This window comes from Fusarium flagelliforme (assembly GCF_020744385.1).
Source record: "Fusarium flagelliforme strain FIESC 12 MPI-CAGE-AA-0113 chromosome Unknown B0J16scaffold_1, whole genome shotgun sequence".
Lineage (NCBI taxonomy): Eukaryota > Fungi > Ascomycota > Sordariomycetes > Hypocreales > Nectriaceae > Fusarium > Fusarium flagelliforme.
Window position 1 is genome coordinate 5,890,853 of NW_025763503.1, and position 15,370 is coordinate 5,906,222.

Sequence of the window (15,370 nt, forward strand, 5' to 3'; positions counted from 1 at the left end):
ATATTTTAGGCTATGGACCCTGGACCGCCCTACGCTTAGACTGATCCTGAAATTACGAAGTTGCCTTTTGGCCAGGGGACAAATCCTTCGACCCATTTCATATGCAGTGCTTATGGGACCAGAGACCGTGAGCCGCTCGCTGCCCTATGAATTAGTCGAAACCCTAGTCTACAAAAGTTCTTTAGCTGTTTGAAGTCGATACAATGCATTGTGATAGTCGGAAACCTCTGTCCGAGAGCATTAATCGATGGCCCATTATAGAAGAGGAACCTGCAGGGGGTCCTTTTTATTCAAATGGAGTCGTTGATCGCCTTGACAATTTGGGTCCTCTAGTGATCCCTCGTTTTGGGTCATTCATGTAAATTAACTAGCTTGTTCCTTCGCGTCTTGTTTCGTCTTCATCTTCGTCTTCTTGATCCTCAATTTGATCTTCTTATTCATATATATTTACAATCTATAACAATGGCCAACAAGAACGCAAAACACCTCGCAGAGGTCATTCCCCAATGTGTTGCTGGATGTTTCGATATTGGGGTGGCCGCAACTGGCTGTGACGACAACGACTACGATTGTTGGTGCTACAAAGCGAACCATCAGACCGTCGTTGATACAGTGGAAGTGTGTCTCATCAATCAAAAAAGAAGAACGCAAAAAGAATGTACCGACGATGAAATGTTCCGTAAGAAAATGTGCACTCGTGAACACATGAGACGGTCTTGCTAACAAGCATCTAGACTATGAGAACAGTTATTGGAAGATTTGCGAACAATATTGGGAACCAACTGGAACTGCTACCGAACCAACCTCATATCCAACTGCGCCAGCGACCTCATCAGCATCAACGAAATCTACCACAGCGACTTCATCAGCAGCCGAGGCAACCACAACTGAAATATCTTCATGGACCACCGCCATAGCAACCCAATCCGGCGACTCCGAAGCAGCAGAAGCAACAGGTCCCTCAGAACCAGCGTCTGGCTCAGGAGGTCTATCGAGTGGAGGAAAAGCTGGTGTAGGCATTGGTGTAGCTCTTGGTGTTATCCTCCTTGGTGTAGCTATCTTCCTCTGGCTGCGCGAGAGACGAAAGCGACGCAATATTGAGGACAAGCTCCGAGTTGCCGAAGTCGAAAAGGCCGAAGCTATCCAAGCAGGAGGCTACGGCCCCCATGTTATGTACGAGATGGAGGGCGACCGACCTCACGCCGAGGAACTGCGCGGAAGTATGAGGACGCCAGAGCTTGGCTCAGAGCGAAAGTCAGATAGCGTGACAGAGGTTGCTCCTGTGAGTCCCTCCGATAACGACAAGGACTCGACATTCTCGAGTCGCAGTTACGAATGGCCCATTTCACCAGAGAGCCCCAACCGAGCTGGAGCAGGGAACGTAGGGTCTTTGGGTGAAGTGAAAGATAATAATACGCCTAAACCACCTGCTCCTTGAGCGGAGATGGCTGTTTGATCTTTACTTACCTTCTTTTATATTATACACCATCTTCTTATCTTACATAAATGGCCTTCATTACTACCTTTCAGCCTTGGACGAAAAGAGCGTTTGACGATAGAAACGAGTCAAACGGCTTTCCCCACATATAAGTAAACGCTGTTATTGCGACGACTTGAGCATAGCAGTGACAATGAAAATGAAACCTTACTATTTCAGCGTTTGAAGACGAAATTCAAATATATAAACTCGACTCTTGATGGATTCTCTTGTATTTTGACTTGATCAACACAACTGTCGAAACCTCCATCGACAGATCTTCCCTCGAACTACTACTTGCTTTCTCACCTTCTACGAGCTATCAACATGTCCGAAAGCGCCAAGATTCGGATCATCAACGAGGTCGTTCGCCGCCTCCGGGACGAGGATCCTGATACCGCTCAAACCCTTAAGGTAAACATTGCGGGAGTGAGACATCTGGCAGCATAACTGACAATTTCTGTCTTGGCAGCGCTACATCAGTGAGACCGACCACATCAAGGACATCATGCAAGCCGTCGTTAAGGACATTGGCTATGCTATGAATGATCTCAACCTTCGTGGCGAAAACGCCGTTGCTCTCAACCGTTGCAAGTACGATCTTGCCCGTGCTGTTGTAAGTTGTCAGTGTCCCTCTTTGAAAATACAACGTTAAAGTAGGTTCAGGACGAGCACAACCGTCTCACCCGCGATGGCTATGACCGAAACTTCCGTCCCCGCCTCAACTGCACCGTCAAGAGTCTCAAGACTGTCGATGCTGGTAAGGATGGCGCTTCTGGTGGCGGCAGTACTCAGCAGGACAAGGAGCCCATGATGGAAGTAACTCTTCGCTTCCCGGCCCGCGAGTACAATGACAGTCCTCACTGTCTGACTTCCGACAAGACCCATGTCTACCTCATGATGAAAGAGCGTTGAATGGGAGGCTTTTCTTGACCTAGCTTTGGAGCTTGGGTAACGAATGGGGGGACATTCAGCGAATCTTTGACAATGGAATGAGAGGCATAGAAAAGACACAGAAGAGATCAGAGCAGTGGGGGATTTCTTTCTAGCCAATAATGAATTTGGTCTTTGCCTTGAAGTAACCAAAGTCAATCGCGTGTTGTTTGTGTCTAAGTTGAGTTTGCCCCTAATCTATGGCGGGGTTGTAGGATTCGTGAATGTTGTATCGATGACGAACCTAACAAGGTAGACGACAAGGTAAGAGCAGTAGAACAGTAGAACATCTCATATGTTTTCAAAATTCCTTAATATCGATGTTGTAACCAGAATTAGACCATCCATGGCCAATACCATTCACTTTACGGCAGACTGTAGAGATATCCATTTGGATACTGTAAGTGCTACTTCCGTTTGTTAGTCTCTCCACTATTTCCGTGCCTTCCTACAGTAACCCAACTAGGTGCGGCTCGATCCTGCACCTTTCAATTTACTTATCTTTCCTACAATATTTCCTGGAATTCTCAATGATCTCTCCCATATCATGAACGGCGACGAGACGACAAATGTCAACACCCGCGGTGACGATGCTGGGGGCGATAATACCGCTGTTGCCCCATTTAGCTGTCATCAGTGTCGCAAGAGCAAGCTGAAATGTGACCGTACAAGGCCATGCTGTAGTCGATGTCTCAAGCAAAATTACGAATGTATTTACTCCAACTCTAGACAACCATATCGAGCCAGAAACCGAGGACAAGCAAAAGAGTTGGAGGCCAAACTCGGTAGGTTACGGTTATATCTATGGCAATAGTCGATGACATTGATCAAGGTGCATTTACTAAGCACATTCACATCAGAACGCCTCGAGCAAATATTGCAAGCGTCTCAGAAGACAAAAACACAGCACAGAGACGATGCCTTTTCACTTGCCGACATAACACCGCCAAGTCAACTAGATGACGATGTTGCACGACTGAGTCTCTTGGAAGGACCCCTTCCTCAACATCTCGTAGAAACGCTGTGAGTGCTTCTTCAGCGACTCTTCATTATTATGACCTTATAGTAATCATGTGGAATAGAATGAACATATACTTCAATAATATCCATCAGGCAGCGCCCATGCTACATCGGCAACGATTCATGGCATCTTCCGCCTCGCCAGACCATATGAAGACGCCGGTGTGCCTTCAGTACATTGTAATGTCATTTGCTGCAGAGACCACCGAATCATACCGCCACCTAGGCACGGTGTTTTACAAACGTGCCAGAACGCTTCTCCAAGAACATGAATTCGGGGTATATTTTACCACGACAGAGCATTGAACAGTAGTCTAACTGAACGTATAGGGTCTTGGAACCAGTTCTCTCTCGTTAGGCCATGTACAAGCCTGGGCACTGATGTCTTGTTTCGAAGCCGAACACACTATGTTTGCAAAGGCTTCCATCACTCTATCTTCCGCCTTCAGAGCTGCACAGATGTTGAATTTGCATCAGGTCGATAGTATCCGGCCGGATGGGAATATTGGAACGGACTGGATCGAACTTGAGGAGCGACGTCGCACGTGGTGGACCATATTCTGTTTTGACCGCTTTGTTTGCGCAACAACAGGATGGCCAGCTTTAATAAATGATCACAATGTGAGTTCCATTAGTCCGGAATTTGAAATACGGCTGATAAGAGTGTAGATAAATACTCGTCTTCCAGCTTCAGATGAAGCGTATGCGTACGGAAGAGAGGAGCAGACAAGTTTTCTCGGAGACCAGCTTCTCGAAACAGAACTACACTCGTCTTTTGCAGGCAGAGTTCTTACAGCGCATATCTTTCACCGGACCATTGAGCATAATAGCTCCGACAACAGCCAAGGACAGGTTGTCCACGTTTTGAGCGATGACGCATACTGGCGACGACAGAAAGAAATCGACAACGACCTTAAGTTCATGTTACTGATGTTGCCAAAGAGCCTCTGTCTTCCTGCGAATTACAAAAGCCACAATGCCGTGTTTGTCAACGTCATGCTACATACAGCTATTATATGTCTCCATAGAGCGGCATTGTGGAGGATGAAGTCAAACTTGCAGGGTCTGCCAAGTTACATGATTCGATTGTCGCAAGACCGTCTAGTCCCGGCGGCTGAAGAGATCCTGAACATTTTCAGGATGGTCCCAGAACTTGTAACGACTTTTGCCAACCCCCTTATCTGTTTCTCGGCATATATGGCTGCTCTGGTCTTCCTGTCTACTACATCTCCTGTCGAACCCGATATACAGAGTGAAGAAAACCTGGACTTTATACTGCGAATTATGGTAGCCTTTGGGGATACCAATCTTGTCGCCAAAGCTGTGGCGACTGAAATTGTGAAAGAGATGAGTCAATGTGGTATTGCCTCCACGACTATGAGCAAGGTATGGTATTGTGCTGTCTCAAGCTACAACACGACACTGACAGTTTCATATAGGTGAATTTGCAAGACACGATTCTCGAAATTCCACTACTTGCCACTCAGAGACGATACTCTACCTTCCCGCCCATTTGATCTCTGAAGCGTTGCTGTCATTTTCTGGTATTACAACCAACATCTTTAGTAGAAGCTTTATGCGATTTCTGATTGGATATATTAAGAGACATCTATAACTGTATGAACATCAATATTCAAGAAACGCCCATTCGAAGCAGCTTCAAAGAAGCAGAGGGAACTTATTTACGCGCAAAGTCGCTTTCCGTCTCGAGCCAAGTACCGAAGGTCTTGAACTCCGGGTATTCCTGTCTCAAGGTCTTCAAATCCGCATCAAAACCAACATCGTTGAACCATTTGAACATGTATCCCAACTCCTTTACCATGGCCATCATTGGGTAAACGATAAGACTATAGGTAGAGGGAGCTTCTCGACCAGTCTTCTCCTTGAAGATCTTTAGGAATTCTTCAAGCGTTAACTCGTCGCCTGCGAGTGATACCGCACGGCCCGCATATTTCTCAGGGTGAAGGAAAGCCTCGCCACCAGCGACGCCCACGTCAGTTACGGAAACAAGCTGAATAGGTTTTGTCTTGACAGCTAGCTTCCAAGCTGTGACGAACGATTTTCCAAGGAAGTCATCAGTCAAGTTGTCCATGAAAGCCACTGGTCGCAGGATGGCCCACTTCATATCAGTATTGACGGTGCGTGCAATAAGATGCTTCTCAATTTCATGCTTGGCTATGAAATGGGGGACTGGGGTTGGATTGTTCTCAGAGTCTTTGCCATGTCGGTCGACTGAAGTGTAGACAAAGAATTTGACCCCAGCTTCCAGAGCGGCGTCGACGAGACCTTTGCCTTGTCCAACCTCACCCCCGCCTCCTTGGCCAAAACCCATAGGTACCTTCGCGACCAGTTAGTATCTGTTCATTTCCCAAGATAATGAACACTCTTACCTGAACACTGAACACTCCCCAGATAGGCTGGTCTGTAACACTCCTGGCTGCTCTGAAAATCCCAGCAGGGTCGGCTAGATCGCCCTGAACAAGCTTGATGTTTGATGATTTCGTGAGGAGCCTTTGAGCTGAAGGAGACTTGGCGTTTCTGGTGACGGCTAGAATCTTGAAGTCGGCATTTTGTTTGACGAGTCTGTTGAGAACAGCACCGCCTTGCTTTCCGGTTGCACCACAAATCAAGACTGCTCGAGACATTTTCGAATTTGTTGGTGTTATTAAGGGTATCAAATGTGATGATAGGGTTTATTGTAGAATTATTGAATTGAACTGAACTGTGAGAGTAGTGAAAGCCATTATTGGTGATCTATTGACCATCTTATATGCAGTCCTACCCAGTATATCTACGTGCACTGATCTATCATCGTATCACGATGTAATCTCACATTGTGCATTCGTTACAAATCATGGTGTATCCGATGGTCGAATAGACCGAAGTCATGATGTATAGGACGCCGAGTCCACTAAGAGACGGCATCGTAGACGGCCGAAAGTGGAGCCCGGATTAATTTCGTGCTCCGAATTGTGCGAAGGCCGCACCGATCGGAATAATTATCCTGATACCGAGATATCAAGCCGGTCCGGAGCGAAAGACTGTGGATCTGAATAAGAGTGATGCCACTGAATAAACTGAGATTAGTGGTCATGATACAGATGGTTCGTCACAGCTCTCGTAATCACATGTTTGGTACGTAGTTGCTCGAGCGGACATGTGAATATCGAAGAAGAAGAGTTTTCACTCTCGTGTCATGGTCATTCTATTTCACCTCAAATCAGCTTTATTATAAGACCACAGCATTGTTAGCTCTACCCACGATCATGTTTATGATCTGATAGATGCTGAATACGATAAATAAAAAGAGATCTAGTTTCAACTGGATCCAATTACCCTCTGTTCTAGGCCTGGCTATGAGAGAGGCACGCGGTCCGAAAAATAACCAAGACACAGAAGCGTATTGACAAAATGACTTAGATATGTTTAGGCTAAAGCTTATGGTAGACTATCCTAATCTTTAGGTCATCCTTAACTAAGTCTCGATTTTTCTTTGACCCGCCTGAGAGGGAAGATAAGGAAGACGGGATTCTGTGATGAAAATTTCCATCAAACATATGATAGAACTGGCTAACTAAAGCAATTGAAGAGACAGTCACGATATATCTAACAATTGCTATCCCAGGGCGCTTCGCTTTATGCGCTGTCAAGCTTTCTCAATTGTACCGTGTTTATACTGTGCTGCACTGGGCCCTACAATCCAAGGTCGGGAATTTGTGGATGCAAGTTGAAGCTTCACCCGAAACCAACTCTCGCGTCTTGTTGAACCATTGGGAGCTGGCCCGGCCCAGCATTACTTCCCAGCCATGTCTGCCGCTCTCTTCAGATCACGAGCTGCCGTCTCAGGCACCCGAATCGCTTCATCCGCCCGCCCTACTCTCCCCAAGTCAAACGTCGTTCAGCGCCGCAACGCTTCGTCTTCTTCTTCAGCCGGTGACGGAGCTGGTCTCAGACTCGCTCTTTACGGCAGTGTAGCTGCTGCTGCTCTTTACGGCTCTTACCTCTACGCTACCGATACTCGAGCTTTCTTCCACCGATGGGTCGTACCCCCGCTGCTGCGTTGGGCATACCCTGATGCTGAGGATGCCCACCATGCTGGTACCACGGCGCTGAAGGTGCTCCATGAACTCAACCTCAACCCCCGCGAGCGCGACACTACTCTCAACTCCCCCGAACTGGCCGTCAACGTTTTTGGAACCGAGATACAGAACCCAATTGCTATCTCCGCTGGTCTTGACAAGGATGGCGAGATTGCAGATGCGCTGTTTGATCTTGGAGCTGGTATTGTCGAGATTGGTGGCTGCACACCCCTCCCTCAGGAGGGTAACCCTAAGCCTCGAGTGTTCCGTGTTCGCAGCCTTGATGGCATGGTCAACCGATACGGTCTGAACTCCCGCGGAGCTGACGATATGGCTATTCGATTGAGGGACCGACTTCGACGATATGCCCGATCTCTTGGACTCACTGAGAAGGATGTTCTGAACGGAAACGCCAAGGTTCCTCCTGGAAGTCTGCGAGAGGGCCGACTTCTGGCTGTTCAAATCGCCAAGAACAAGGAAACGGACGAGCGGGATGAGAAGGCTATTGCTGAAGACTACGTCTACTGTGTGCGAAGACTCGCTCGCTACGCCGACGTTCTGGTCGTCAATGTCAGCAGCCCTAACACTCCTGGTCTTCGTGATCTCCAGGCCACTGAGCCCCTGACACGGCTCCTGAGCGCCGTTGTTGAGGAGGCTGCTAAGACCGACCGACAGCAAAGGCCCAAGGTCATGGTCAAGGTTTCTCCCGATGAGGATGAGGACACACAGATGGAGGGTATTGTCGAGGCTGTTCACCGAAGTGGCGTCGACGGAGTTATTGTTGGAAACACCACCAAGCGAAGAGACGGCGTCATTCCCCCTGGTATAAAGCTTACCACCCAGGAGCGACAGAACCTCATGGAGACTGGTGGTTACTCAGGCCCTGCCATGTACAGCCGCACACTCGACCTCGTCGGCCGATACCGCAAGATGCTAGACAAGCACTCTTTCAAGGCCAGCCTCGGCGCCAAGGGCGGTGCTCAAAAGGTCATCTTCGCCACAGGAGGTATCACCAACGGCGAGCAAGCACGACAGATCCTTAACGCTGGTGCAAGCGTAGCGATGGTCTACACAGGAATGACATATGGTGGTGCCGGTACTGTCACCAGGATTAAGCAGGAGCTAAAAGATGGAGTGAAGAATTAGACATGCTATAGCAAGCAACATTTCACGTTTTATTTGTTTATCACAAAAGGTACAAAATGGGGCAATTTCATGAGAGATAAAGTGATTCTTTTTTCCAACCTTTTTTGTGCTTATATTGATTTTTACTACTGAATAGGGCTAAAAAGTGTGCTTCATTCATGATGGGAAACCAAGCTTACCTTGAGGACTTATGTCAAGTCAAGTCCGGCTTGTTTTGAGACAAATCAACCTGAGAACATGTCAGCTTTCCAATCTCTTCGTCCCATAGCACTCCCCACTCCAAAACCGACCACAGGCGCTCAACACAAGGTCGTCCACTTACTTCGTCTTCTGAAGATGTTTCTCAAGTGCATCGATGCACTGCTTGAGGTTGGCTCGGATGCCGGTCCGCTCAACCTGAGTGGCCTTGAGCCACTCCACAGCAATGGTCTTGTCGACTGGTTTGACATCGGCATTCTTCTCCACCGCCTGCTTAATCTCTTTTACGTCGAAGGCGGCTTCCACTTGTTGGTCTACAACCATCAAAGTGCCGAGAGTCGAGTTGAACAGAGCTCGTGTAGTATCGACTCTACGGGCGGCGTTGTAATTTTCTCGGTGAACTTCCATAAGCTCATGGTGGAGGGAGGCGTTCTTCAGGCGCAGTCGGCCGTTTTCAATCTCCAGCTCCTTCAGAACCTTAGCCCTGGCAGCAGCAGCAGCATCCTCCTCCTTCTGGACATCATTCTTGGGATCCTCCTTCTTAGAAGAGGAAAAAATGTTAAAAGAAGGCATGCTGGTAGGAAGTTGAGTCAGAGGTATATGTTTTGGTCGTTCTTGTTGCTTGCTGTAGATCTTAAATCTGGAAAAGTGTAGTAGTGTAAGAACTCGGGTTTGTCTGGAGACAAGATAAGGAGAAATCGAAATTCGAAAAGCCGAGAAGGACTGGGGATACTTATACCCAGAATTGAACATTCACTCTTTTTACAGCGCTGAGGTGTTCGCTGCACGCAAGAGACATTCTGTAAGATAACAACAGAAAATAGGCATTATACGACTGTTCTTTCCTAAGTGAGCGATCCAATTGGAGAAACTATGGTTTGTAAAGTTGAATAAGAGTGTTGAGCAGCTGAGTTGGTTACTTGTATGACCTGGGCAGTGGTTGTTATTATACGAATGGCCGTTTTGTTCAAGGTGAGCCTCATGTGAAGCAGTCGGAGATCACACAACACAGAGGGGAGAATCCATTGTGCTGTAACCGAATGGCCAAGATTTTGTAATGTTCATCAACAAAATAATTGCAGTTATACATGTTGGATGAACACTGTGATTACCCTCGTATGGCCAACATTCACTTTGATAATGGCGAGATTGAGAAGTATGGGAGTGTATAAGATTGCCAATAGTATGTTATAAGTCAACCAAGTCATAAGACTGATTATGTTACTATCTACAGAAACTTCTCGCAAAGAAAAGCACTTGAGTGAAATAAAAAGGAGTGGCCCGGTGGTAGGTATGCGCAAAGGATGGTGACTTTCAACTGACAGTGCCCCCAAAGCCATCCATTCTGATTTCAGCAATGTGGCGAATTCATAGCGATGTTGGTCGTACTCTCGTCGAAAGCAAGTCTGTTCTACCTCATTGTCAGTCCATGTTCAACAGTAGTATTGTGCCCATTGTCTCACTCTTTCTAGTGGCGAGCCTAAATAAGATCATCAACATTATCATGGACTTCGACAGACGGCCGGACCATATCTCGAATTTCTTTGTAAGTGTTGAAGGTGCGCATGTGCCAACAGGCCTCGAGACTGATGTACTTTATGAGGTTGTCCACGCTCGCACACTTTTGAGTCTGTGACTGGGGTACATGCTCTCGGACTTCGGTGAGTTTGTTGAGGGTCACCATGAGTTCCTCGATGTGCAGCTGGATAGTGTCTAGGAAACTTTCAAGAAGTGGGATGTGGTGAGAGTCGATGGTGATGGGTTTTGACATTCTGGCTTGATGAGGTGGTCTTGACTCGGGAGATATCAGGATGGAGTAGATGCCTTGAGACAGGAGGCGATGGTATCTGGGAGAGAGAATAAAGAGACAGATGTCATTACGACGGATTCTATATAAATGTCTATGATAGTGCAATGTAACTTCATTCACCTTCTTGACCTTGTTACACTGGGTGTTTGGATGATAGCATAAAGATGCTTATGCGCACGGATAGCTACAGTTGCTATAAAGCAATCATATTCTCGACAAAAAAAGATATAAAGACAACCTTGTCAAGTATACTGTAGACATCTCTTTCCGGAGTGTATGGACAGCGTTTGTCAGTCAGTGTGATTAAGCCGGGCTCTGATGGTCAACTTCAGTGTCAAATATTAGTAAACAGACCAATTCGTACTAGATTTGTGTTTACGGATAATCCTTGCTGTAGATATATTCGTAGAACATAACCTCCTACGTCCATCCTGAGTAGTACAGATTGGTACATTGGTAGATTATCCTGAGGCTGGTCTCTCATAGTGAAGCCATTCACGTGCATTTTGAACAGGGTAGCAGCCGACAAGCTAGTCCGAGACCTCGAAACGATACCCGTCAGAGAAATGCAACTTTCCTACATACAAACAACATTCACCAATATCGCCCCCCAAAGAAGAGAGCATCAAATTTTGCGTGAATATGGGATGCCAATCGGGCTGCTGCGGCCCTCCGGCCCCTTCTCCTCCAGAGCCAGTTGCTTCTCAAGCATCGTCTCAGCATGATGTCGATAGCTGCAAAGATTCCTGCTACGGTGACGACAGAGTTGAGTCTGAGAAGGACAAAGACAAAGACAAAGCAATCATCTGTCAAGCGGATAATTGCGCTTCGAAAGACTGTGAGGCGGGCAAAGAAGAAACCAGTGACGATGCACCCGACTGCTGCCGCGGCAAAAAGAATCCTTGCTGTAACTCAGCTTGCATTGACCGCCTGGCCATGCGCGAATGCCAAATGAGCTCTACTACAAATGATTGTAAGTATCTGATATTGAACAAACTTCACCGGCTCATGTTTGCTAACAATGCATTGGTAGACGGAACGGGTTGCGGCAGCTCTAGCTCCAGCTGCGATGGCGCAATAAACGGCAAGCCATGCAACAAACATAGTGTATCCACTCTCGACCGCTATGGCGCGACTCTTCAAGCTCTTGGCTGTATCTGTCGTGCTCTTATTGCTATGGGTCAGGAGTCATGCTGCGAAACCCGGGACCGTCCGGCTAAGAAATCGTCAACCCGTTCTCTCCTGCGTACTTCCTCAGACTCTAGCAGCAGTACTGGCCCCGCCACTAAGAAGAGGGCCGTAGAAAATCGACTTCGTCTTAGGAAGAGCTCCGATGAGAGTGTCAGGTCAGACAGCAGGTCTTCCGTCAGAGAGAGCTGCGTCAAGGCATGCTGTTCAGCTTTCAGCCCAAACAAGGAAGTTGTTCTTAAGAACAAGTCAGCGAAAGACTGTTGCGGAAATGATACATCTAATGCTGAATCTTCTGTTTTGGAACAAAGCCTAGCAAAGTTTTCTCAAAAGGGCAACGACGTTGCCGAGAACCTTACTACCAATGATGGCTGTTCCGATGTTTGCTGTTCAGCTGAGCGCGAAGAGGCCCTTGCTGCGAAAAACAACTCAATCACACCGGTAGCTAACACTGAGGCTTCCGGTTGTTCCAAGTCCTGCTGTGAAGCAAGGAAAAACAAGACTATGAAGAAACTGCCCAAGCCTGGATGTGTCCGTACTTGTTGCAAGCCAGCAGACAAAACTCCGGCCAAGTCCTCTGGCGACAAATGTGCCGGATCCTGCTGCGAGAAGCCCCAGTCCTGCCGAAACTCGGATGATGGATGCTGTAAATCTGTTGCCGTTGAGAAAAACCCAGGAAATGAAACGGTCTCTACCAATAGGCCCGGGGACATCGAGAATCAGACCACGGGAAAAGAACGTGTGGTCCTGAGCATCTCTGGCATGACATGTACTGGCTGTGAAACGAAGCTCAACCGAACACTTGCAACAGTTCCTTCTGTCAACGACTTGAAGACAAGTCTTGTTCTCTCACGTGCAGAATTCAACATTGATCTGCGTCTCGGATCAGTCGATGAAGTTATCAAACACCTCGAACGTACCACCGAGTTCAAATGCGAGAGGATCCAAACCCAAGGTTCAAGCTTGGATTTTATTGTCGATGGCAACACTTTGGAGTTCATGGGACAGACCTGGCCTAAGGGTGTTGACGATATGACTGTTCTTGACAAGGGTACTGTTCGAGTGTCCTTTGACCCTAAGATCGTTGGGGCTCGAGACCTGGCGGGAAGGTCATGGAGCCCTCCTATTAAACTTGCTCCTCCTGTCGGGGACTCATCCCTTGAGGCTGGCAGCAAGCATGTTCGTCATGTTGGGTATTTGACTCTTCTGTCCGCTGTTCTTACGATCCCTGTGCTCGTCATGGCATGGGCGCCACTTCCTGAGAATGAGACTGCCTACTCCTCGGCCTCGCTGGCTCTGGCTACGATTGTCCAAGTTGTCATCGCAGGGCCATTCTACCCTAAGGCTATCAAAGCACTGGTCTTCTCCAGAGTCATCGAGATGGATTTGTTGATTGTTCTGAGCACTAGCGCAGCATATATCTTCTCGGTTGTGTCTTTCGGATATCTTGTCGGTGGAAAACCTCTCTCGACTGGACAATTCTTCGAGACTTCGACCTTGCTGGTGACTTTGGTCATGGTTGGTCGCTGGGTTGCGGCACTCGCCCGCCAGAAGGCAGTTGAATCTATATCCATTCGGTCGCTTCAGGTATCAACTGCCATTCTTGTCGACGAGAAGAGTGGTGTTGAGCGAGAGATTGATACTAGACTTCTTCAGTATGGTGACGTGTTCAAGGTTCTTCCCGATACACGGATCCCTACTGACGGAACTGTCATTACTGGCTCATCCGAGGTCGACGAATCGACGCTGACAGGCGAGTCCAGACCTGTGGAGAAGTATCACAAGTCTGGCGTTATCGCAGGATCTATCAATGGTTCAGGTGTCTTGACTGTACGCCTTAACCGATTACCCAGTGAAAACACTATTAATGCGATCGCCGCCATGGTTGATGAGGCTAAGTTGTCGAAACCTAAGTTGCAGGATCTGGCGGACCGAGTGGCCTCCTACTTTGTCCCTGTAGTAGTCACATTAACCATTGTCACTTTTGCGATTTGGGTTGCTGTCGGCCTGACGGTTCGGGGATATGGCGGTTCCAAGGCTACAACTGAGGCAATCACCTATGCCATCGCGGTTCTCATCGTTTCATGCCCTTGTGCCATCGGACTGGCAGTCCCCATGGTCATAGTGATTATGAGTGGAGTTGCTGCAGAGAAAGGCATAATCTTCAAGTCCGCCGATGCTATCGAAGTTGCTCATAAGACTTCTCATGTTGTCTTTGATAAAACTGGTACTTTGACTCGAGGAAAGCTTTCTGTCGTTTCGAAGGAGTGTATCGACGAAGCTTCTCTTCCAATCCTTCTGGGCCTTATCGAAAATAGCCGTCATCCAGTTTCGGTAGCTGTGGCGGCTCATCTTAAGGACATGGGAGTTGAAACTCATTCCACATGTGAACCAAAGAGCCTGACTGGCAAAGGTCTCGAAGCTGTTGTAAATGGACAGAGACTAAGAGCCGGAAACTCACGCTGGTTGAATATCTCTGAACACCCTGTCGTCTATACGATGCTTTCTCAAGGCTATACTGTCTTTTGTTTCACGGTAAACGACGAGTTGCACTCCGTGTATGGCCTCCAGGACGAACTCCGAGACGACGCTTTAGGTACTGTCGAGACTCTGCACAGACGCGGTATCTCAGTTCATGTGGTTTCCGGTGACGATCATGAAGCCGTTCACAGCTTAGCAGCAAAGCTGAACATTCCGAGAACCAACGTGAGCTCTCGAACATCACCTACCGGTAAAAAGGGCTACATACAAACTCTCCTTGGCACCGATACAGATCGCAAGAAGCCAGTCGTCGTTTTCTGCGGCGACGGCACAAACGATGCTGTTGCCCTCGCACAAGCCACAATTGGTGTCCACATGAACGAGGGTACCGATGTTGCACAGTCTGCTGCAGACGTAGTTCTCATGCGGCCTGCACTTAGCGGTATCGTCACTATGATAGATGCCAGCCGAAAGTCTGTGAACCGCATCAAGTTCAACTTCTGCTGGAGTTTTGTGTACAACACATTTGCTGTTCTTCTTGCTGCTGGTGCATTTGTCAATGCAAGAATCCCGCCGGAATATGCTGGCCTTGGAGAGTTGGTGAGCGTTTTGCCTGTTATCCTCGCCGCGGTGCTTCTGCGCTGGTCGAAGATCTAAGTGGGAGATCCTGACTCTCCCAGTAACTCCTGTCAGCTCAGCCACCATACACTTTCCTTGAAATCTTACCAGAAGGCTAACAGCTATGTATTTACTCCGTGTTACTTTGGCTTTAGGCAGAATGCTGCTCTTCTGTCGCTACCGTGGCTTTGTTTTGGAATTCACACAAGAAAAGCGTCTCTTGACGTCTGCAACAACCATTATCTTTCTCTCGAAGCTCTATAGCGAGCTATCTTTCAACCATCGTGGCTCCTTGAACAAGGTGCTTGGTACGGCACTAGGTCTAAAAGGAGAACACATAACTCCGCCTAGTGATAGTTCGATCTTGTTCAATATATAGCCGTTCTTTGACCAGTGTTTATTTACTGAGTGATGTTATAA

General features: G+C 47.7%; 7 protein-coding genes across 7 annotated transcripts; 5 read left to right on the forward strand and 2 right to left on the reverse strand.

Moving 5' to 3' along the window:
- Nucleotides 1–328: 328 nt before the first annotated feature.
- On the forward strand, nucleotides 329–1,783 carry B0J16DRAFT_36137 (uncharacterized protein). The gene is made up of 2 exons (XM_046129745.1): nucleotides 329–679; nucleotides 735–1,783. Exons 1-2 carry the CDS (start codon nucleotides 463–465, stop codon nucleotides 1,436–1,438), a joined length of 921 nt encoding a protein of 306 aa, XP_045989835.1. The 5' UTR covers nucleotides 329–462; the 3' UTR covers nucleotides 1,439–1,783.
- On the forward strand, nucleotides 1,622–2,560 carry B0J16DRAFT_36134 (uncharacterized protein). Its single transcript, XM_046129743.1, has 3 exons — nucleotides 1,622–1,891; nucleotides 1,950–2,093; nucleotides 2,144–2,560. The coding sequence occupies exons 1-3, from the start codon at nucleotides 1,805–1,807 to the stop codon at nucleotides 2,390–2,392; spliced, it is 480 nt and encodes a 159-aa protein (XP_045989836.1). The 5' UTR covers nucleotides 1,622–1,804; the 3' UTR covers nucleotides 2,393–2,560.
- Nucleotides 2,561–2,913: 353 nt separating this feature from the next.
- Nucleotides 2,914–5,028, forward strand: B0J16DRAFT_36147 (fungal-specific transcription factor domain-containing protein). Its single transcript, XM_046129749.1, has 6 exons — nucleotides 2,914–3,195; nucleotides 3,271–3,433; nucleotides 3,493–3,709; nucleotides 3,761–4,051; nucleotides 4,100–4,816; nucleotides 4,870–5,028. Exons 1-6 carry the CDS (start codon nucleotides 2,958–2,960, stop codon nucleotides 4,945–4,947), a joined length of 1,704 nt encoding a protein of 567 aa, XP_045989837.1. The 5' UTR covers nucleotides 2,914–2,957; the 3' UTR covers nucleotides 4,948–5,028.
- An 80-nt stretch (nucleotides 5,029–5,108) lies between these two features.
- On the reverse strand, nucleotides 5,109–6,355 carry B0J16DRAFT_352873 (uncharacterized protein; the record flags this gene model as incomplete). Its single annotated transcript, XM_046129276.1, has 3 exons — nucleotides 5,109–5,768; nucleotides 5,821–6,062; nucleotides 6,343–6,355. 3 exons carry the CDS (start codon nucleotides 6,353–6,355, stop codon nucleotides 5,109–5,111), a joined length of 915 nt encoding a protein of 304 aa, XP_045989838.1.
- A 550-nt stretch (nucleotides 6,356–6,905) lies between these two features.
- B0J16DRAFT_36164 (uncharacterized protein) lies at nucleotides 6,906–8,814 on the forward strand. The gene has a single exon (XM_046129761.1). The coding sequence runs from the start codon at nucleotides 7,237–7,239 to the stop codon at nucleotides 8,653–8,655; it is 1,419 nt and encodes a 472-aa protein (XP_045989839.1). The 5' UTR covers nucleotides 6,906–7,236; the 3' UTR covers nucleotides 8,656–8,814.
- B0J16DRAFT_36165 (uncharacterized protein) lies at nucleotides 8,815–9,708 on the reverse strand. Its single transcript, XM_046129765.1, has one exon. The coding sequence runs from the start codon at nucleotides 9,604–9,606 to the stop codon at nucleotides 8,974–8,976; it is 633 nt and encodes a 210-aa protein (XP_045989840.1). The 5' UTR covers nucleotides 9,607–9,708; the 3' UTR covers nucleotides 8,815–8,973.
- A 1,542-nt stretch (nucleotides 9,709–11,250) lies between these two features.
- Nucleotides 11,251–15,369, forward strand: B0J16DRAFT_330019 (E1-E2 ATPase-domain-containing protein). The gene is made up of 2 exons (XM_046126395.1): nucleotides 11,251–11,636; nucleotides 11,697–15,369. Exons 1-2 carry the CDS (start codon nucleotides 11,306–11,308, stop codon nucleotides 14,987–14,989), a joined length of 3,624 nt encoding a protein of 1,207 aa, XP_045989841.1. The 5' UTR covers nucleotides 11,251–11,305; the 3' UTR covers nucleotides 14,990–15,369.
- The last annotated feature ends 1 nt before the right edge of the window (nucleotide 15,370 follows it).